The sequence below is a fragment of the Ranitomeya imitator genome, chromosome 1 (assembly GCF_032444005.1).
Source record: "Ranitomeya imitator isolate aRanImi1 chromosome 1, aRanImi1.pri, whole genome shotgun sequence".
NCBI lineage: Eukaryota > Metazoa > Chordata > Amphibia > Anura > Dendrobatidae > Ranitomeya > Ranitomeya imitator.
In genome coordinates this window covers 958,765,479-958,788,005 of record NC_091282.1, presented here as the reverse complement: position 1 = coordinate 958,788,005, position 22,527 = coordinate 958,765,479, and the positions used below count along the sequence as shown (strand labels likewise).

Here is a 22,527-nt window from a genome sequence, read left to right as displayed (position 1 = left end):
TTGTAAGGTGCGGGGAGGTGGGGGCGGTCCGTCAGGAGCAAAAAATTGTTACATGTAGCGTTTTTTGCTCCCGACAGTCCGCCAAAGCACGACGCATCCGTCGCTCGACGGATGCGACGTGTGGCAATCCGTCGCAAATGCGTCGTCAATACAAGACTATGGGGAAAAAACGCATCCTGCAAGCACTTTTGCAGGATGCGTTTTTTCTGCAAAACGACGCATTGTGACGGATTGCAGAAAACGCTAGTGTGAAAGTAGCCTAAGTCGTGATGTCAGCCTTGCTGCTGTTATAATGGGAGCGCTGGGGCTTGATGACCTGTCACACATGTCTACACCGTATAAATGAAGTCATTAATCCTGTAGTCTCTGTTCTCTTTTAGATAATGAAACTTGATATTGAAGGCATTGCCGGTTCCAGGGCCTTTGTGTTCCTTTGGTGCGGCTCCGGAGAAGGTCTGGATTTTGGTAGGATGGTAAGTGGGACAATCCTTGTTATAGAGCTGCAGCTGGCGGCTGCCTCCTGCCTGTCGCATACACTGGACATATTGTATAATGCAGGTTTGTACCGTGATATGTGAGAAGATGCCAGGCATTCCTGATATCAGACGTGGCCATGTGTGCCGAGGTAGGTGTTTCATTCTACAGTCTGCACTGGCCGCATCATGTGGACTAGTTTCTAATAGGATTTTCATCCTGACCACATTTACAATTTCACTTTTAAGGTGATAAAGTTAATCTGTCATTGTAGTCTGAATGATCAAAGTGTACAACGCTCATGTTCAGCCTTGGATTAAAGGTACTCTGTCACTTTGGCCTTGCTGTGTAATTTAATGGCGCCAAAGATGTCATGCCAACCCAGGATGTTAAAGACCCTCTTACTGGCTACATAAAAAGGCATATGAACACTGCGCACAGTTCGATTTATTAACCCCTTTCCGACATCGGACATAATAGTATGCTGATGTCGGACTCCCTCCCTTTGATGTGGGCTCCGCCGCTGAGCCCACATCTTTTCCGGCACATATCAGCTGTTTTGAACAGCTGACATGTGCCTCTAACATCCGCGGGTGGAATTGCGATCCACCCGCGGCTGTTAACTAGTAAAATGCCGCTGTCAAACTCTGACAGCAGCATTTAACACGTTCTTCCGTCAAGCGCGCCGTAAATCCCACCCATCGGTGCCCGTGTCACATGACTGCGGGTCGCCAATGGGTTAGCATGACAATCAAAGGTCTCCAGCAGACCTCTATGGTTTTCACTGCCAGATTGCTATGAACGCCGCCCGGAACATACATTGGCCCTTATGTCACCGAGTCGATCGGATTATGGCAGTTTCTAGTCTCCCATGGAGACTATTGAAGCATGCCAAAAGTAAAAAAGAAAAAAAAAAGTTTTAAAAAAGATAAATAAAAAAATTTTAACTTTCAAATCACCACCCTTTCGCCTCATTCAAAATAAAACAATAAGAAAAATCAAGCGTACACATATTTGGTATCGCCACGTTCAGAATCGCCCGATCTATCAAGCTATAAAAAGAATAAACCCGATCACTGGGGAGTCACAGACAGGGAGGAAAAGACCCCGTGTACATTCCATCCCTTGTATGCTGAATTTTAATTAGCAGAAACCTTCAAGAGGTTACTAAAGAAGAAGAACAAAGCTGACTTCTTCTCCAAGGGTATCAATGTAATCATTATTACAGCGCCATTACAGCCATATCTTTACTACAAAATCTTACTGACTGGTTCTGGGTTCCCTTTAAAAAAAAATAAAAAATGTTCCTGTGCTGAGAGAAACTTTTAAATGTGCCTGTTCTTCTAAGATCGAGCATGTCTGCCATGTTAACTGTCTTGTGAGCTGCTCAAATCCTCATTCGTTGAGCTCGTATGTTACTCGCTTGATTTATAACAAGCTCATATGACTGATGACAGAAAAAACATTCTCTCCTGTGATAAAACAAATAGGCAGGGAAATGTTACCTCACAGAAACAGTAAGCAGCTGCGAGCCCTGCTGTTTCGTCTTTAGGCCATGTTCACACAGTGCGTTTTTTACCGCGGAACCGCGGCGGTTTTGCCGCTGCGGTTCCGCAGCTGTTTTCCATGCAGGGTACAGTACACTGTACCCTATGGAAAACAGGATACACTGTGCACATGGTCCGGAAATTGTAAAAAAAAAGACGCGCTGAATAGCTCCCGGAAAAAAGAAGGAGCATGTCAATTCTTTTTCCGGAGCCGCAGCGGTTCTGCACCCATAGACCTCCATTGTGAGGTCCAAACCGCAGTAAAACCCGCAGATCAAAAATATATCTGCGGGTTTTACTGCGGTTTGATGTGCAGAACCGCTGCAGCAGGAAGTGCGGGGAGCGGGCGGAAGTGCGTGGGCGGAGTGTGGCTGCCCCCCCCGTGTTCCGATCCCGCCCCCCCGTGCTCCGATGCCCCCCCCCCAGTGCTCCGATGCCCCCCCCCAGTGCTCTGATGCCCCCCCCGTGCCCTAATCTCCCCCCCTTATACTCACCCGGCGTCCCGGTGTCCGTCCGGCCGTCTTCTCCCTGGGAGCCGCCATCTTGCAAAATGGCGGGCGCATGCGCAGTGCGCCCGCCGAATCTGCCGGCCGGCAGATTCGTTCCAAAGTGCATTTTGATCACTGAGATAGGTTATATCTCAGTGATCAAAATAAAAAAAATAGTAAATGACACCCCCCCCCCTTTGTCACCCCCATAGGTAGGGACAATAAAAAAAATTAAGAATTTTTTTTTTTTTTTTCACTAAGGTTAGAATAGGGGTAGGGGTAGGGTTAGGGGTAGGGGTAGGGTTAGGGTTAGGGGTAGGGTTAGGGGTAGGGTTAGGGGTAGGGGTAGGGTTAGGGGTAGGGTTAGGGGTAGGGGTAGGGGTAGGGTTAGGGTATTTTCAGCCATTTTAACCCTAAAAAAATTCCTAGAAAACACACAGACTCTGGCTAGAAAACTGCATCAAAAAAACGCATCAAAAAACGCATCAAAAAACGCATCAAAAACGGACCAAAAAAGGACCAAAAAAAGGACCTGCGTTTTCTGCCAAGAGCTGCAGTTTTTTAAAAAACAGTCAGGAAAAAAAAAGGATGGAAATCCTGAACGTGTGAACATACCCTTATAGTCACGTATGCCTCCTCCCCTGGCCAGCAGCTGTGGTATGGCCGACCATGAACTGGATGATCGAATACATCAATTAAGACTGTACATAACAGTTGCACATTTACAAGATTTTGACTGCACAGGAACATTTGTATTAAACACACCCAATTTTGGAACTTATTTTTATTTCAAGTTCTTTTGATTACAATGTACTTTCATCATTGGACAACCCCTTTAAATTTCACAGCATTGACAAGTAGACGGGTCCCTTTAAACTATTTTTAGCCGGTGGATGAGTACACAGAGTAAAGCCATCAGCTCTACATTACTGCTTGCTTTGTAGTCCTATTCTTTGTTGCAGTATTGTTTTCAATGGTTGTGCTCAGGACATAGTTATTATTCAATCCCCCCCTTTCAGGTTTATTTTTAAAATGTACTAACTTTTGGCCACTGCCCATGAGGAAAGGGCCGAGACTGCTCAGTAATGCCACAATCTGGTGATTGGTTATACATCACGTCTGCAGCAGATGATGGCAGCCAAAGGTGCTAAAGACGCTTGTCGTGACGGGGTTGAATCATTCTGAGACTGCAGTCATTAAAATTTGGAGAAACCACTCATCATATTACTGTAGCTGTGTTGAGCTAGTTTTTTGTTCTTGATTGATTTGTGTATTGCTAATGGCAGAAAGGTATAAATTTGGTTAAAATCCTAATTTGCAGTGGGGGATGAATAATTGTGTTTGGTAATGTAGATGACCTATAGACAAGATTATAGGTGCACTTTTAGCACACACAAGTTAGTGGAGTTCAGAAACAAGACGTCCCTTATTCACAGAGGTATATCGGCTGCATACGCCATTTACTTGTTTATGACCTTTCCTAATTTATAATAGGGCAAAATGGGGCAACCAGAGTAATGTCTCGTTTCTTGCATCGCACGTTACTGAACGGGGGGGTCAGACAATTTCAGAACGCAGGTTACCTCTACCTTGTAGTGAACACTGGTTGCAGTATAATCCCAGAAGTGCCATGTTACATAGTTACATAGTTATTAAGGTTGAAGGAAGACTATAAGTCCATCTAGTTCAACCCATAGCCTAACCTAACATGCCCTAACATGTTGATCCAGACGAAGACAAAAAAACCCCATGTGGCAAAGAGTAAGCTCCACCTTGGGGAAAAAAATTCCTTCCCAATTCCACATACGGCAATCAGACTAGTTCCCTGGATCAACGCCCTATCGAGGAATCTAGTATATATACCCTGTAACATTATACTTTTCCAGAAATGTATCCAGTCCCCTCTTAAATTTAACCCCTTCATGACCCAGCCTATTTTGACCTTAAAGACCTTGCCGTTTTTTGCAATTCTGACCAGTGTCCCTTTATGAGGTAATAACTCAGGAACGCTTCAACGGATCCTAGCGGTTCTGAGATTGTTTTTTCGTGACATATTGGGCTTCATGTTAGTGGTAAATTTAGGCCAATAAATTCTGCGTTTATTTGTGATAAAAACGGAAATTTGGCGAAAATTTTGAAAATTTCGCAATTTTCACATTTTGAATTTTTATTCTGTTAAACCAGAGAGATATGTGACACAAAATAGTTAATAAATAACATTTCCCACATGTTTACTTTACATCAGCACAATTTTGGAAACAAAATTTTTTTTTGTTAGGAAGTTATAAGGGTTAAAATTTGACCAGCGATTTGTCATTTTTACAACGAAATTTACAAAACCATTTTTTTTAGGGACCACCTCACATTTGAAGTCAGTTTGAGGGGTCTATATGGCTGAAAATACCCAAAAGTGACACCATTCTAAAAACTGCACCCCTCAAGGTACTCAAAACCACATTCAAGAAGTTTATTAACCCTTCAGGTGCTTCACAGCAGCAGAAGCAACATGGAAGGAAAAAATGAACATTTAACTTTTTAGTCACAAAAATTATCTTTTAGCAACAATTTTTTTATTTTCCCAATGGTAAAAGGAGAAACTGAACCACGAAAGTTGTTGTCCAATTTGTCCTGAGTACGCTGATACCTCATATGTGGGGGTAAACCACTGTTTGGGCGCACGGCAGGGCTTGGAAGGGAAGGAGCGCCATTTGACTTTTTGAATCAAAAATTGGCTCCACTCTTTAGCGGACACCATGTCACATTTGGAGAGCTCCTGTGTGCCTAAACATTGGCGCTCCCCCACAAGTGACCCCATTTTGGAAACTAGACCCCCCAAGGAACTTATTTAAATGCCTAGTGAGCACTTTCAACCCTCAGGTGCTTCACAAATTAATCCGTAAAAATGAAAAAGTACTTTTTTTTCACAAAAAAATTCTTTTAGCCTCAATTTTTTCATTTTCACATGGGCAGTAGGGTAAAATGGATCATAAAATTTGTTGGGCAATTTCTCCCGAGTACGTCGATACCTCATATGTGGGGGTAAACCACTGTTTGGGCACTCGGCAGGGCTCGGAAGGGAAGGCGCGCCATTTGACTTTTTGAATGGAAAATTAGCTCCAATTGTTAGCGGACACCATGTCGCGTTTGGAGAGCCCCTGTGTGCCTAAACATTGGAGCTCCCCCACAAGTGACCCCATTTTGGAAACTAGACCCCCCAAGGAACTTATCTAGATGCATATTGAGCACTTCAAACCCCCAGGTGCTTCACAGAAGTTTATAACGCAGAGCCATGAAAATAAAAAATAATTTTTCTTTCCTCAAAAATGATTTTTTAGCCTGGAATTTCCTATTTTGCCAAGGATAATAGGAGAAATTGGACCCCAAATATTGTTGTCCTGTTTGTCCTGAGTACGCAGATACCCCATATGTGGGGGTAAACCACTGTTTGGGCGCACAGCAGGGCTCGGAAGGGATGGCACGCCATTTGGCTTTTTAAATGGAAAATTAGCTCCAATCATTAGCGGACACCATGTCACGTTTGGAGAGCCCCTGTGTGCCTAAATATTGGAGATCCCCCAGAAATGACACCATTTTGGAAACTAGACCCCCAAAGGAACTAATCTAGATGTGTGGTGAGGACTTTGAACCCCCAAGTGCTTCACAGAAGTTTATAACGCAGAGCCATGAAAAAAAAAAAAAAATATTTTCTCAAAAATGATCTTTTAGCCTGCAATTTTTTATTTTCCCAAGGGTAACAGGAGAAATTTGACCCCAAAAGTTGTTGTCCAGTTTCTCCTGAGTATGATGATACCCCATATGTGGGGGTAAATCACTGTTTGGGCACATGCCGGGGCTCGGAAGTGAAGTAGTGACGTTTTGAAATGCAGACTTTGATGGAATGCTCTGTGGGCGTCACGTTGCGTTTGCAGAGCCCCTGATGTGGCTTAACAGTAGAAACCCCCCCCATTTTGGAAACTAGACCCCCAAAGGAACTTATCTAGATGTGTGGTGAGCACTTTGAACCCCCAAGTGCTTCACAGACGTTTACAACGCAGAGCCGTGAAAATAAAAAATCATTTTTCTTTCCTCAAAAATGATGTTTTAGCAAGCATTTTTTTTGATTCACAAGGGTAACAGGAGAAATTGGACCCCAGTAATTGTTGCGCAGTTTGTCCTGAGTATGCTGGTACTCCATATGTGGGGGTAAACCACTGTTTGGGCACACGTCAGGGCTCGGAAGTGAGGGAGCACCATTTGACTTTTTGAATACGAGATTGGCTGGAATCAATGGTGGCGCCATGTTGCGTTTGGAGACCCCTGATGTGCCTAAACAGTGGTAACCCCTCAATTCTACCTCCAACACTAACCCCAACACACCCCTAACCCTAATCCCAACTGTAGCCATAACCCTAAACACAACCCTAACCGCAACACACCCCTAACCACAACCCTAACCCCAACACACCCCTAACCATAACCACAACCCTAATTCCAACCCTAACCCTAAGGCTATGTGCCCACGTTGCGGATTCGTGTGAGATATTTTCGCACCATTTTTGAAAAATCCGCGGGTAAAAGGCACTGCGTTTTACCTGCGGATTTTCCGCGGATTTCCAGTGTTTTTTGTGCGGATTTCACCTGCGGATTCCTATTGAGGAACAGGTGTAAAACGCTGCGGAATCCGCACAAAGAATTGACATGCTGCGGAAAATACAATGCAGCGTTTCCGCGCGGTATTTTCCGCACCATGGGCACAGCGGATTTGGTTTTTCATATGTTTACATGGTACTGTAAACCTGATGGAACACTGCTGCGAATCCGCAGCGGCCAATCCGCAGCCAAATCCGCACTGTGTGCACATAGCCTAATTCTAAAGGTATGTGCACACGCTGCGGAAAACGCTGCGGATCCGCAGCAGTTTCCCATGAGTTTACAGTTCAATGTAAACCTACAGGAAACAAAAATCGCTGTGCCCATGCTGCGGAAAAACTGCACGGAAACGCAGCGGTTTACATTCCGCAGCATGTCACTTCTTTGTGCGGATTCCGCAGCGGTTTTACAACTGCTCAAATAGAAAATCGCAGTTGTAAAACCGCAGTGAAATGCGCAGAAAAACCGCGGTAAATCCGCCATAAATCCGCAGCGGTTTAGCACTGCGGATTTATCAAATCCGCAGCGGAAAAATCCGCAGAGGACCAGAATACGTGTGCACATACCGAAACCCTAACCCTAGCCCTAGCCCTAACCCTAACCCTATCCCTACCCCTAACCCTAACCCTAACCCTAACCCTACCCCTAACCCTACCCCTAACCCTACCCCTACCCCTAACCCTAACCCTACCCCTAACCCTACCCCTAACCCTAACCCTAACCCTATTCTAACAGTAGTGGGAAAAAAAAATTTCTTTATTTTTTTTATTGTCCCTACCTATGGGGGTGACAAAGGGGGGGGGGGGGGGTCATTTATTATTTTTTTTATTTTGATCACTGAGATAGATTATATCTCAGTGATCAAAATGCACTTTGGAACGAATCTGCCGGATGGCGGCGCCCAGGGAGAAGACGGACGGGACCCCGGCTGGATCGGTAAGTATGATGGGGTGGGGGGGAACCACGGGGGGGGGGATCGGAGCACGGGGGGGGGGTCGGAGTGCGGGAGGGGTGGAACGGAGCACGGGGGGCGTGGAACGGAGCACGGGGGGGCTGGAACGGAGCACGGGGGGGGTGGAACGGAGCACCGGGGGGGGGGGATCGGAGTGCAGGGGGGGTGATTGGAGCACGGGGGGGTGATTGGAGCACGGGGGGAGCGGACAAGAGCACGGGGGGGAGCGGAGCACTGGACGGAGGGGAGCCGGAGCAGTGTACCGGCCAGATCGGAGGGCTGGGGGGGCGATCGGTGGGGTGGGGGCACACTAGTATTTCCAGCCATGGCCGATGATATTTCAGCATCGGCCATGGCTGGATTGTAATATTTCACCCGTTATAATAGGTGAAATATTACAAATCGCTCTGATTGGCAGTTTCACTTTCAACAGCCAATCAGAGCGATCGTAGCCACGAGGGGGTGAAGCCACCCCCCCTGGGCTAAACTACCACTCCCCCTGTCCCTGCAGATCGGGTGAAATGGGAGTTAACCCTCTCACCCGATCTGCAGGGACGTGATCTTTCCATGACGCCGCATAGGCGTCATGGGTCGGAATGGCACCGACTTTCATGACGCCTACGTGGCGTCATGGGTCGGGAAGGGGTTAAGTAATGAATCACTCATTACAACATCATACAGCAGACAGTTCCATAGTCTTAAGGCCCCTTCACATTAAGCGACGCTGCAGCGATACCGACAACGATCTGGATCGCTGCAGCGTCGCTGTTTGGTCGCTGGAGAGCTGTCACACAGACCGCTCTCCAGCGACCAACGATGCCGGTCACCGCTCTGCTTTCCGGCTGACCGACGCTCACAGCCAGTACAGGAGGAGAGCAGAGCACAGCGCTGGAGGACAGACGGCTGTAGGTAAATATGTAGTGTTTGTTTTTTTTTACTTTTAGGATGGTAACCAGGGTAAACATCGGGTTACTAAGCGCGGCCCTGCGCTTAGTTACCCGATGTTTACCCTGGTTACCAGTGAAGACATCGCTGGATCGGTGTCACACACGCCGATCCAGCGATGTCTCCAGTGAGTCCAGCGACGAAATTAAGTTCTGGACTTTATTCAGCGACCAACGACAGCACAGCAGGGGCCTGATCGTTGGTCGCTGTCACACTGGACGATATCATTAACGATATCGTTGCTACGTCACAAAAAGCAACGATATCGTTAACAATATTGTTATGTGTGAAGGTACCTTTACTGCTCTTACAGTAAAGAATCCGCATCTGTTATTATGCTTAAACCTTTTTTCCTCCAAACGCAGAGGATGCCCCTTTGTCCCCGTTTCAGGTCTATGATTAAAAAGATCATCAGAAAGGTCTTTGTACTGTCCCCTCATATATTTATACATTAAAATAAGATCACCCCTTAGTCTTCGTTTTTCCAAACTAAATAGCCCCAAGTGTAATAACCTATCTTGGTATTGCAGACTCCCCCCAGTCCTCTAATAACCTTGGTCGCTCTTCTCTGCACCCACTCTAGTTCAGCTACGTCTTTCTTATACACCGGAGACCAGAACTGTGCACAGTATTCTAAAGGTACCGTCACACTAAGCGACGCTGCAGCGATACCGACAACGATGTTGATCGCTGCAGCGTTGCTGTTTGGTCGCTGGAGAGCTGTCATACAGACAGCTCTCCAGCGACCAACGATCCTGAAGTCCCCGGGTAACCAGGGTAAACTTCGGGTTACTAAGCGCAGGGCCGCGCTTAGTAACCCGATGTTTACCCTGGTTACCGTTGTAAATGTAAAAAAAAACAAACACTACATACTTACATTCCCGGTGTCTGGTCATGTCCCTCGCCTTCAGCTTCCCGCACTGACTGAGCGCCGGCCGTAAAGTACAGCGGTGACGTCACCGCTGTGCTTTGCTTTACTGCCGCCCGGCGCTCACAGTCAGTGCGGGAAGCTGAAGGCGAGGGACATGACCAGACACCGGGAATGTAAGTATGTAGTGTTTGTTTTTTTTACATTTACAACGGTAACCAGGGTAAACATCGGGTTACTAAGCGCGGCCCTGCGCTTAGTAACCCGATGTTTACCCTGGTTACCAGTGACGACATCGCTGAATCGGCATCACACACGCCGATTCAGCGATGTCTGTGGGAGATCCAGCGACAAAATAAAGTGCTGGACTTTCCCCAGCGACCAACGATCTCCCAGCAGGGGCCTGATCGTTGGTCGCTGTCACACATAACGATTTCATTAACGATATCGTTGCTACGTCACAAAAAGCAACGATATCGTTAACGATATCGTTCAGTGTGACGGTACCTTAAGTGTGGTCGAACTAGTGACTTGTATAGAGGTAAAATTATGTTCTCCTCATGAGCATCTATGCCTCTTTTAATGCATCCCATTATTTTATTTGCCTTTGTAGCAGCTGCCTGACACTGGCCACTGAATATGAGTTTGTCATCCACCCATACACCCAGGTCTTTTTCATTGACGGTTTTGCCCAGAGTTTTAGAATTAAGCACATAATTATACATCTTATTACTTCTACCCAAGTGCATGACCTTACATTTATCCCCATTAAAGCTCATTTGCCATTTATCAGCCCAAGTTTCTAGTTTACATAAATCATCCTGTAATATAAAATTGTCCTCCCCTATATTGATTACCCTGCAGAGTTTAGTGTCATCTGCAAATATTGAAATTCTACTCTGAATGCCCCCTACAAGGTCATTAATAAATATGTTAAAAAGAAGAGGGCCCAATACTGACCCCTGTGATACCCCACTGCTAACCGCTACCCAGTCCGAGTGTGCTCCATTAATAACCACCCTTTGTTTCCTATTCCTGAGCCAGCTCTCAACCCACTTACACATATTTTCCCCTATCCCCATTATTCTCATTTTATGTATCAACCTTTTGTGGGGCACCGTATCAAAAGCTTTTGAAAAGTCCATATACACTACGTCCACTGGGTTCACAAGCTCTCTCTTGGGTGAATGGGCCCTTGGGTGAAGACTTTCATGTCCTCTTTTGGGGACACTGCTCAGATCTCTGCTGCCACCTACTGCTTATCAAATGGACAACACACAAGAGACAGAACAAGCAGTAAATCACCATGGAAAACAAACAAATTCACCCCAAACACTGGGTACAGCATTTGGGTACATTACGATTTAAAATGGGCAGGGTCAATTACAATTTGTAAGGGTTGGTGTCACCCCACTGACGAAGAAATAATTGTTTAGCCTGTGTGGTGACCGGGCAAAACCGGGATATTTTATATAACTTTTATTTACAAAATGAGTTGTTTGATGCGGTTTCAGGATATAGCCCTCATATTTTTACCCTTCCTGCCCAAACTACGGTAACAATGTCCCCTATGTCCTGCAGTACCAGACTGAACTGCACATGCATAGATGGTGCTATGTTGGGTTCTGCAGTGAAGGGCCATGGCACTCCGGCACAGGACAGCTGCCCCTTCTTTCTGCTGATTGTGCTGCTATACAGATCTAAATGATCACACGTTGATGGCAGATCCTAAAAGATTAGTGTTGTATCCTGGATAACCCCTTCACTTTGTTGTTGAATAAACTGCTTTGTATTTTATTTATGTTCTAATGATTGGATCCAAGGAGTAACGTTTCTCCTCGTGGAGAGTGACATGTCAAGCCTGGCATGACAGTGTGAGGAGACTTTTAAGCCTTGCAATGCTCTTCTGGGAAGTTAAATATGCAAATTACCTCTAGAGAGAGGAAGAGGACTAGAACTTTAGTGCTACCTATTGGAAGTAGCAATCCGAAAAGTCACTATCGACCCTTTAATGAGCCTTGCTGTTGGACAGGTCTGGTCACATGTTCATGTACCGGGAGCCATTTTAAGAACAGGAGAGCTGTGCAGTTAGTAAGGAAGGCTACAGTAACAAGTACAGGAGGACCACCTGGAATACTACTATATTAGTTAGCGTCCTATAATCATGTCCCCAGCAAATTGCTATCCAACCCCTTTTAATTCCTCATATAATTGGAATTTTCTTTCTTAGCCAAGTAGTGAAGTGAGGCGTCTTCCATCTGTTCGGCAGTCAGGTCTCTGGGGAGGGTGCAGTAATCTCGTAGCTTGTCTCTGTCAAATATTTTGTGTTTTATTTCACAATACTTTTTGTGGTTGATACCGGCAGTGCTTACGGAAGTGGGGCTTTAGACGATCTGAAGACATTTGTTGGATAAAAACTAATAAAGACAATCCTGGCAAGACCAAGACCTTAGACCCCAAGGCAATCTTCCAGAGGACAAAGGTACAGTGTTCCCATCTGTCACTAGAATGAGACATTTGTAGGATAAACAAGATTGTGTAACTTTGAGCAGCACAAATCGGCGCCGTATCCTTTAAATCATCACGCCGGCGATGGGATGTGTGCTGTGAATCCAGCAATATCTAGGTTGGTAAAGCTCGGCAGTATTAAAATGTAGTTCCAGCGAGGACGATCTCCAAGCCTGCTCCTGGAGGTGATGGATGTCTTCATTTTTTAATGTGATGATGAAAAAATTATAGAAGCGGTGCATCATCCTGACACATATCTGTCTGCACATTATAGCAGGTGACCATTTCATAAATCTTGAAAGAAAGCTGTAAGAAAAGCAATTCTTATACAAGCAATAATGTTCCTAACTTCTCTTCAGGAGAGAGCACATCTGAGGCAACCTTCATGAATAGCGCTTGTCGTATGTCCACCTTCACCGCATTCTTTCTACATCATGGCTAATGAGCACTTCTTCCCACAGGAGCACTGCCTTATGGGCATTCGAGGAACTGTGCACCGGAGCACAGATGGCGACTTCATCCATGCCAACGTGGACATTGATCTCATCATTACAGAGGAGCCAGAAATTGGAAACATTGAAAAGCCTGTGGAGATCTTTCACATTATCGAACACTTCTGTTTAGGACGGAGGCGGCTGCACCTCTTTGGCAGAGATAGCACCATTAGACCCGGTAAGAGTAAAACTGTGGTCTTTTGTGGGTATTTGTCTGAAAAGTTAAAGGTTAAATTACAGAATTCTGCACCTGTATTTTTTTTTTTGGTTTTTTGATGCACACATATAATATACAGCAGTGTACAAATAATGCAATCGCGTCATTACCGGTCCATGGAGGTGCCTAGAGTGATGGTCTCAAGAAGATAGTGATAGAGGTGAAGAATACCAACATAGGATGTTTAGGTTCATACAGTTGGACCTTTATCAGACAGACTGCCAATGTAGAAGGAGTGAGAAGTAATGTGTGAAGAAGACTACAGTCAGGGCGTGCACTTCTTCCAGTACTGTGCTGACAGTAGTGCATTCCCTCAGCGACCGCAGTCTCAACAACGCTTCTTCACATGCTACTTCACACTCCGCCTGCATTGACAATGCATCTGATGGCGGTCAAGCTGTATGGACCGAAAAGTCCTATGTTGATTTGAATTGCATGAAATTTTCACATCTATCACAGCAGTGCTGAGTTTTTCTTCTTGAGATCTTTACAGTGTGGATCCCTACTCGAACACCCATCCTACAGTCCAAGAGCGCGAAATAGCTACACAGTAATGTGATTGTGATGAAACTAACGGCCTCCACCACAACTGATTGCTATGGGTATGGCTTTTGTCACCCTTGCAAACGGCTGAAGTGTTATGATCTTACTTTGTGTAGCGGCTATTTGTATATTTTCCCTGCTTAGTCTTTACACCAATTTGTGCTCTCATTAAGGTAAAAATGTACGTTTGAGACCCTCTAGTGAAGACCTTCCATTTTGCCTGCTAATTTCCTACTTTGCATTTTTAAGCGATAACTCAAAGGAAATCTGTCACCAGGATCGGCCGATATAAGATACGGCCACCGCGCTTCAGGGCTTATCTACAGCATTCTATAATACTGTATATCTGCCCCCAATCTGACCTGAAAGATAAGAAAAATAAGTTTTATAATACTCACCCGGGGGGGTGAGGGGGGGGGGGGGGGTGATCCGATCCAATGGGTGTCGCGGGTCTGGCGCCTCCCATCTTCTTATGATTGCCGCCCTCCTGCTTGCTTCATGGCTCCCTGACATCGCGCTTCTGCGCAGGCGTACTTATCTGCCCTGTTGAGGGCAGAGGAAAGTACAGCAGTGTGCAGGTGCCAGGAAATGTCAGAGGCCCAGCGCCTGCGCACTGCAGTACTTTGCTCTGCCCTCAACAGGGCAGATAAGTACGCCTGCGCAGGAGTGCGATGCCAGGGAGCGATTAAGCAAGCAGGATGGCCGCATCGCAAGAAGATGGGAGGTGCCAGAGCAGGATCTGTGACACCCATCAGACCGGACCGACCCCCCGGTTAGTATAATAAAACTTATTTTTCTCATCTTTCAGGTTGGATCGGGGCTTATCTACAGCATTATAGAATGCAGTAGATAAGCCCTGAAAGGCAGTGGCTGTATTTTATATTGGCCAAACTTAGTGACAGGTTCACTTTAACTATGATACAGCAATGTTAGGTTCAGTATAAAGGGATGGATATATCCATATGTACCCGAGGTTATGAATATATGTGGCATGTCCTGTACATATACTGATTATGATGCAGATCAAGTACATGTGCTTTGTCTGAATTGGCTTGCTGTGCCTTCAGTCCTGCCCACCATGTGATGACACAAGGCACAATTCATGCTTTATCCTGGATTAGTTTAACATACAGTCATGGCCAAAAGTATTAACACCCCTGCAATTCTGTCAGATAATACTCAGTTTCTTCCTGAAAATGATTGCAAACACAAATTCTTTGCTATTATTATCTTCATTTAATTTGTCTTAAATGTAAAAACACAAAAAGAATTGTCCTAAAGCCAAATTGGATATAATTCCACACCAAACATAAAAAAGGGGGTGGACAAAAGAATTGGCACCGTTCGAAAAATCATGTGATGCTTCCCTAATTTGTGTAATTAACAGCACCTGTAACTTACCTGTGGCACCTAACAGGTGTTGGCAATAACTAAATCACACTTGCAGCCAGTTGACCTGGATTAAAGTTGACTCAACCTCTGTCCTGTGTCCTTGTGTGTACCACATTGAGCATGGAGAAAAGAAAGAAGACCAAAGAACTGTCTGAGGACTTGAGAAACCAAATTGTGAGGAAGCATGAGCAATCTCAAGGCTACAAGTCCATCTCCAAAGACCTGAATGTTCGTGTGTCTACCGTGCACAGTGTCATCAAGAAGTTTAAAGCCCATGGCACTGTGGCTAACCTCCCTAGATGTGGACGGAAAAGAAAAATTGACAAGAGATTTCAACGCAAGATTGTGCAGATGTTGGATAAAGAACCTAGACTAACATCCAAACAAGTTTAAGCTTATCTGCAGTCCGAGGGTACAACAGTGTCAACCCGTACTATCCGTCGGCGTCTGAATGAAAAGGGACTGTATGGTAGGAGACCCAGGAAGACCCCACTTCTTACCCCGAGACATAAAAAAGCCTGGCTGGAGTTTGCCAAAACTTACCTGAAAAAGCCTAAAACGTTTTGGAAGAATGTTCTCTGGTCAGATGAGACAAAAGTAGAGCTTTTTGTGCAAAGGCATCAACATAGAGTTTACAGGAGAAAAAAAGAGGCATTCAAAGAAAAGAACACGGTCCCTACAGTCCAACATGGCGGAGGTTCCCTGATGTTTTGGGGTTGCTTTGCTGCCTCTGGCACTGGACTGCTTGACCGCGTGCATGGCATTATGAAGTCTGAAGACTACCAACAAATTTTGCTGCATAATCTAGGGCCCAGTGTGAGAAAGCTGGGTCTCCCTCAGAGGTCATGGGTCTTCCAGCAGGACAATGACCCAAAACACACTTCAAAAAGCACTGGAAAATGGTTTGAGAGAAAGCACTGGAGACTTCTAAGGTGGCCAGCAATGAGTTCAGACCTGAATCCCATAAAACACCTGTGGAGAGATCTAAAAATATCAGGGACCTGGAGCAGTTTGCCAAAGAAGAATGGTCTAAAATTCCAGCAGAGCATTGTAAGAAACTCATTGATGGTTACCGGAAGCGGTTGGTCGCAGTTATTTTGGCTAAAGGTTTGTGCAACCAAGTATAAGGGTATGTTCACACGTTCAGGATTTCCATCCTTTTTTTTTCAGGACAGTTTTTTTAAAAACTGCAGCTCTTGGCAGAAAACGCAGGTCCTTTTTTTGGTCCTTTTTTGATGCGTTTTTGATGCGTTTTTGATGCGTTTTTTGAGGCGTTTTTTGAGGCGTTTTTTGATCCTTTTTTTATGCAGTTTTCTATGCAGAGACTGTGTGTTTCCTGGGAAGCTTTTTAGGGCTAAAATGGCTGAAAATACCCTAACCCTACCCCTAACCCTACCCCTACCCCTACCCCTAACCCTACCCCTAACCCTACCCCTAACCCTACCCCTAACCCTAACCCTACCCCTACCCCTATTCTAACCTTAGTGAAAAAAAAAAAAAAAATTCTTAATTTTTTTATTGTCCCTACCAATGGGGGTGACAAAGTGGGGGGGGGGTGTCATTTACTATTTTTTTTATTTTGATCACTGAGATAGGTTATATCTCAGTGATCAAAATGCACTTTGGAGCGAATCTGCCGGCCGGCAGATTCGGCGGGCGCACTGCGCATGCGCCCGCCATTTTGCAAGATGGCGGCGCCCAGGGAGAAGACGGCCGGACGGACACCGGAACGCCGGGTAAGTATAAGGGGGGGAGATTAGGGCACGGGGGGGGGGGGCATCGGAGCACGGGGGGGGGGGCATCGGAGCACGGGGGGGCGGGATCGGAGCACGGGGGGGGCAGCCACACTCCGCCCACGCACTTCCGCCCGCTCCCCCGCACTTCCTGCTGCAGCGGTTCTGCACATCAAATCGCAGTAAAACCCGCAGATATATTTTTGATCTGCGGGTTTTACTGCGATTTTGACCTCACAATGGAGGTCTATGGGTGCAGAACCGCTGCGGTTCAGGAAAAAGAATTGACATGCTCCTTCTTTTTTCCCGCAGCTATTCTGCGCGGCTTTTTACACGAAATTCCGGATCATGTGCACAGCAGTGACTGTTTTCCATAGGGTTACATTGTTATGTACCCTGCATGGAAAACAGCTGCGGAACCGCAGCGGCAATACCGCTGCGGTTCCGCAGTAAAAAACGCACTGTGTGAACATGGCCTTAGGCTGAGGGTGCCAATACTTTTGTCTGGCCCATTTTTGGAGTTTTGTGTGAAATGATCAATGTTTTGCTTTTTGCTTCATTCTCTTGTGTGTTTTTTCATTTACGACAAATTAAATGAAGATAATAATACCAAAGAATTTGTGATTGCAATCATTTTCAGGAAGAAACTGAGTATTATCTGACAGAATTGCAGGGGTGTCAATACTTTTGGCCATGACTGTATAAAGTCAGTTGCTCATATTGCGCATCATTAGAGTTCTGGCTCTGTTTTTTGTGATCACACTGATTGTGCCCCCATCCTCCTCTGCATGTGGAGAATGGGGGCAGTTCACCTACAGTACAGGCCAAAAGTTTGGACACACCTTCTCATTTAAAGATTTTTCTGTATTTTCATGACTATGAAAATTGTACATTCACACTGAAGGCATCAAAACTATGAATTAACACACGTGGAATTACATACTTAACAAAAAAGTGTAAAACAACTGAAATTATGTCTTATATTCTAGGTTCTTCAAAGTAGCCACCTTTTGCTTTGATGACTGCTTTGCACACTCTTGGCATTCTCTTGATGAGCTTCAAGAGGTAGTCACCGGGAATAGTTTTCACTTCACAGGTGTGCCCTGTCAGGTTTAATAAGAGGGATTTCTTGTCTTATAAATGGTGTTGGGACCATCAGTTGTGTTGTGCAGAAGTCTGGTGGATACACAGCTGATAGTTCTACTGAAAAGACTGTTAGAATTTGTATTATGGCAAGAAAAAAAGCAGCAAAGTAAAGAAAAAGGAGTAACCATCATTACTTTAAGAAATTAAGGTCAGTCAGTCTGAAAAATTGGGAAAACTTTGAAAGTGTCCCCAAGTGCAGTGGCAAAAACCATCAAGCGCTACAAAGAAACTGACTCACATGAGGACCGCCCCAGGAAAGGAAGACCAAGAGTCACCTCTGCTTCTGAGGATAAGTTTATCCGAGTCACCAGCCTCAGAAATCACAGGTTAACAGCAGCTCAGATTAGAGACCAGGTCAATGCCACACAGAGTTCTAGCAGCAGACACATCTCTACAACAACAGTTAAGAGGAGACTTTGTGCAGCAGGCCTTCATGGTAAAATAGCTGCTAGAAAACCACTGCTAAGGACAGGCAACAAGCAGAAGAGACTTGTTTGGGCTAAAAAACACAAAGAATGGACATTAGACCAGTGGAAATCTGTGCTTTGGTCTGATGAGTCCAAATTTGAGATCTTTGGTTCCAACCACCGTGTCTTTGTGCGACGCAGAAAAGGTGAACGCATGGACTCTACATGCCTGGTTCCCACCGTGAAGCATGGAGGAGGAGTGATGGTGTGGGGGTGCTTTGCTGGTGACACTGTTGGGGATTTATTCAAAATTGAAGGCACACTGAACCAGCATGGCTACCACAGCATCTTGCAGCGGCATGCTATTCCATCCGGTTTGCGTTTAGTTGGACCAACAGGAAAATGACCCCAAACACACGTCCAGGCAGTGTAAGGGCTATTTGACCAAGAAGGAGAGTGATGGGGTGCTACGCCAGATGACCTGGCCTCCACAGTCACCAGACCTGAACCCAATCGAGATGGTTTGGATTGAGCTGGACCGCAGAGTGAAGGCAAAAGGGCTAACAAGTGCTAAGCATCTCTGGGAACTCCTTCAAGATTGTTGGAAGACCATTCCTGGTGTCTACCTCTTGAAGCTCATCAAGAGAATGCCAAGAGTGTGCAAAGCAGTCATCAAAGCAAAAGGTGGCTACTTTGAAGAACCTAGAATATAAGACATAATTCAGTTGTTTCACACTTTTTTGTTAAGTATATAATTCCTCATGTGTTAATTCATAGTTTTGATGCCTTCAGTGTGATTGTACAATTTTCATAGTCATGAAAATACCGAAAAATATTAAAATGAAAAGGTGTGTCCAAACTTTTGGTCTGTACTGTATCTAAGATTCCTGTGAAAGAAGGAGGGATATCCTGACATGGTAATCACAATTGTATTGGTACACATCTGTACAGCAGAGCATATAAGGGACTGGAGGTGGGATTAATCCATCATCCACCCCAGCAACCCCTGCCCTACTCCCAACCATCTGGTGAGGTCTCCCCTGTAATTGTATTTTACTACTACTGTAATGTCTTTTTTATGCTAATTTCCATTGTTACCATAAGAAAAAAAAAGGTCCCACAATGAAGGGTCTAATTGGCTTTTTCTGTGATATGGTAAACCTGATGTGTCTAAGCAAGTCCCACTTCTAACCACAGAAGTTACTAGCAGTGAAATCCAAGTGCTAGGAGAGCAGAGCTGTGTATTTATTACATACATCGCTCTGCATCTATGCCAGGCATCGAGGAATAAATGCCCCAATAATTGGAATTCAGAACAGAATGACATGCTACAGCTCTCCTCCCCCTGCAATAGTAATCACAGATAATGCAGGGCTGTATATGTAATGACACCCCGCTCTGCTCTCCTACTTAGATCACACAGATCTCATTGCAAGCATCTATTGTGATTACAGGTGGACAGGGAGAGCTGAGATGACAGTGCTGTGAGTTGAGAGCTGTAGCATATCTCATACACTGCTTTGCATCTCTACCAGAGCAACATTTCTGCAGAGCGGTGTATGTAATGACACACATCTTTGCTTTCCCCCCTTGCACATTTAATCATAGTAGGTGTCAACAGTAAGATTTCTGATCTTCTTAGCTCTTTTGAGGATTTTTTTTTTCTTTTAATCCCTTGCATGATGCCTCATGCTTATTATTGTGCAACGTCGTACAGGGGAAGAGGTTACCGACCGCAGAAAAGAATCTCTTCTAATGCACTCTTGCAGCGATTATTGGCATTATAAACTTTACGATCTAAGACCACTGCAACAGAGGCAAATAATAAAAAAAATGTTTTATTCACATCTTCATCCACGTTCTCTCTAATGTAGATTTTCTAATGATTCTTCTTACACTGAGAGATCGTAACTTATATTGTTAGTATTCAGTATCCTTGAATATTGGTAGATCTATGTGCTTCCTCTTAATTATTGTGCCGGAGTCTCTTAAAGGTACATTACTAGGACAAGCCATTTTTGTTCTAAATGTTTGTCCCTAATAAAATAAAAAAAAGCTTATACTCTCCTCTCATACTGGCACCGTTCCAGCGTTGCTGGCACTTGCGGTCCTGGGGCTCTCGTGCGGTTGCATCACGCGTGGTGCCCTGTGCCCAATCAGCGCTGACGTCATCGTCCCCGCCTTCGGACAAATTGAACATGAAGAGGAAGCCAGGGCTGCAGCTGCTCTCTGCTTTTTTTTATTTGGCCCCACTTTATTTTATCTGAGCCAAACCTTTAGATCAAGAAGGGGTTGTCCTAGTAGTCGACAAACCCCTTTAGGTTCATTGCTTTGTGAAATCAATCAAAACCTTTTTTTTTTTTTTTTATCTGATTTCCTAGGGTGGCTTACTGTGGGGCCTACACTGACAAACAGCAACTTCAACTCTGAGACATATGGGTCCTATTTTAATGCTCCAAATTCTACTCTAACTGGCTGCACTGAAGAAATTGAGAGGCTTCGACCCAAGACACCACCCCCAAAATCAGACCGTGGCTTTGGAACAGCTAGAGGCGGTGGACGTGGGGGACCCTCTGCCGGTAGAGGAGAACGAGGTCGAGAGAGGAACAGAGGAAGCTTCAGAGGAGACAGAGGAAACTTCCGAGGTCGGGGAGGTCCACACAGAGGTGGATTTGCACCTCGTTAATTCATTCCTAAGAGAAGCTTTAAACTTTTCTTTTTATTCTCATGTAACAAATGAAATAATGGTAAAGCAAGAAAAATGATGTTTTTTTCATGTGATGTAAGTTTTTAAAATCTCATTTAATAGGATGCTGCCAACCTTTTTAATAATTTTTTTTTTTAAATAAAAATATGAAATGGCTGTTCACATTTTTGGATTGAAAGTTTATAATATTGGAAGAAGGAATTCTTGAGGGTCAGGATGAAAAGTGTCCTATATTGATGCTACATGACCCAGAAAAGGATACTTCACCCAGAACCTTCTTCAATGGTAATTCTAGACCTAAACCCAATTGAGCATCTCTGGAGAGACCTGAAAATGGCTGTCCACTAATGATGAGCGAGTGTAATGTAAATCATTCAGCTGCGGCGCAGAAAACTAAATCTCTGAGTACTTAGTACTTACAAATACTCGGAGGACACCCGAGCGTGCTCAGGAAATCTCGAGTACCGAGTATACTCGCTCATCACTACTGTCCACCAACATTCACCATCCAACCTGACGGAACTGGAGAGAATCTGCAAGGAAGAATGGCAGAGGATCCCCAAATCCAGGTGTGAAAAACTTGTTGCATCATTCCCAAGAAGACTCGTGGCTGTACTAGCACAAAAGGGGGCTTCTACTCAATACTGAGCAACGGGTCTGAATACTTATGACCATGTGATATTTCAGTTTTTCTTTTTTAATAAATTTGCAAAAATTACTACATCAGTTTTTTCAGTCAATTGCAGAGTGTACATTAATGAGTAAAAAAAGGAACATTTTTCAATTTACCAAATGGCTGCAATGAAACAAGTGAAATTTAAAGTCTGAATACTTTACGTACCTACTGTATGCTGGGTCTGTCATTGTATATTTTACCTATGCGTATTAGGGAAGCATCCACATGCCTTGATAGCCACTAAGACCATGTTCACACGTTGCGGTTTTTACCGCGGATCCGCGGCGTTTTTGACGCTGTGGTTCTGCTGCAGTTTTCCATGCGGTCTACAGTACTATGGAAAACCAAATCCGCTGTGCACATGCTGCGGAAAAAAAGGCGCGGAAATGCAGCTTTTTTTCCGCATGATGTCAATTCTTTGTGCGGAACTGCGGCGTTTCTGCACCCATTGACTTGCATTGAGCCGGGCACTTCCGCAGCAAAACCGCTGATGTGAAAAAGATCTGCGGTTTAGCTGAGGAGGAAATGCTGCAGTTCGGGAGGGGGGGGGAGAGTGTGGGCGATGACTGTGTGCGCAGGCGGGGTCAGCGAGCTCTCGGTGCAGGGTCTGCTGGCTGTCTGGGGGTCTGCCGTCTCTCCATGCCGGGTCTGCGGGCTGTCCGGGGGTCTGAGGGCTCTCCATGCTGGGTCTGTGGGCTCTCTGTGCCGGGTCTGTGGGCTCTCTGTGCCGGGTCTGCAGGCTGTCCGGGTGGTCTGCGGCCTGTCTGGGGGGGGGGGTCT

General features: G+C 45.2%; 1 protein-coding gene across 2 annotated transcripts in view; it reads left to right on the top strand.

The window, feature by feature from the left end:
- Positions 1-21,233, top strand: part of METTL14 (methyltransferase 14, N6-adenosine-methyltransferase non-catalytic subunit) — a 42,453-nt gene extending 21,220 nt beyond the window's left edge. For both annotated transcript variants that reach the window (XM_069743757.1, XM_069743758.1), the window contains exons 8-11: positions 381-473; positions 12,290-12,406; positions 12,894-13,104; positions 20,746-21,233. In XM_069743757.1, coding sequence (XP_069599858.1) covers positions 381-473; positions 12,290-12,406; positions 12,894-13,104; positions 20,746-21,050 — 726 coding nt within the window. In that variant the 3' untranslated portion in view covers positions 21,051-21,233. The remainder of the gene's footprint in view (positions 1-380; positions 474-12,289; positions 12,407-12,893; positions 13,105-20,745) is intronic.
- The last annotated feature ends 1,294 nt before the right edge of the window (positions 21,234-22,527 follow it).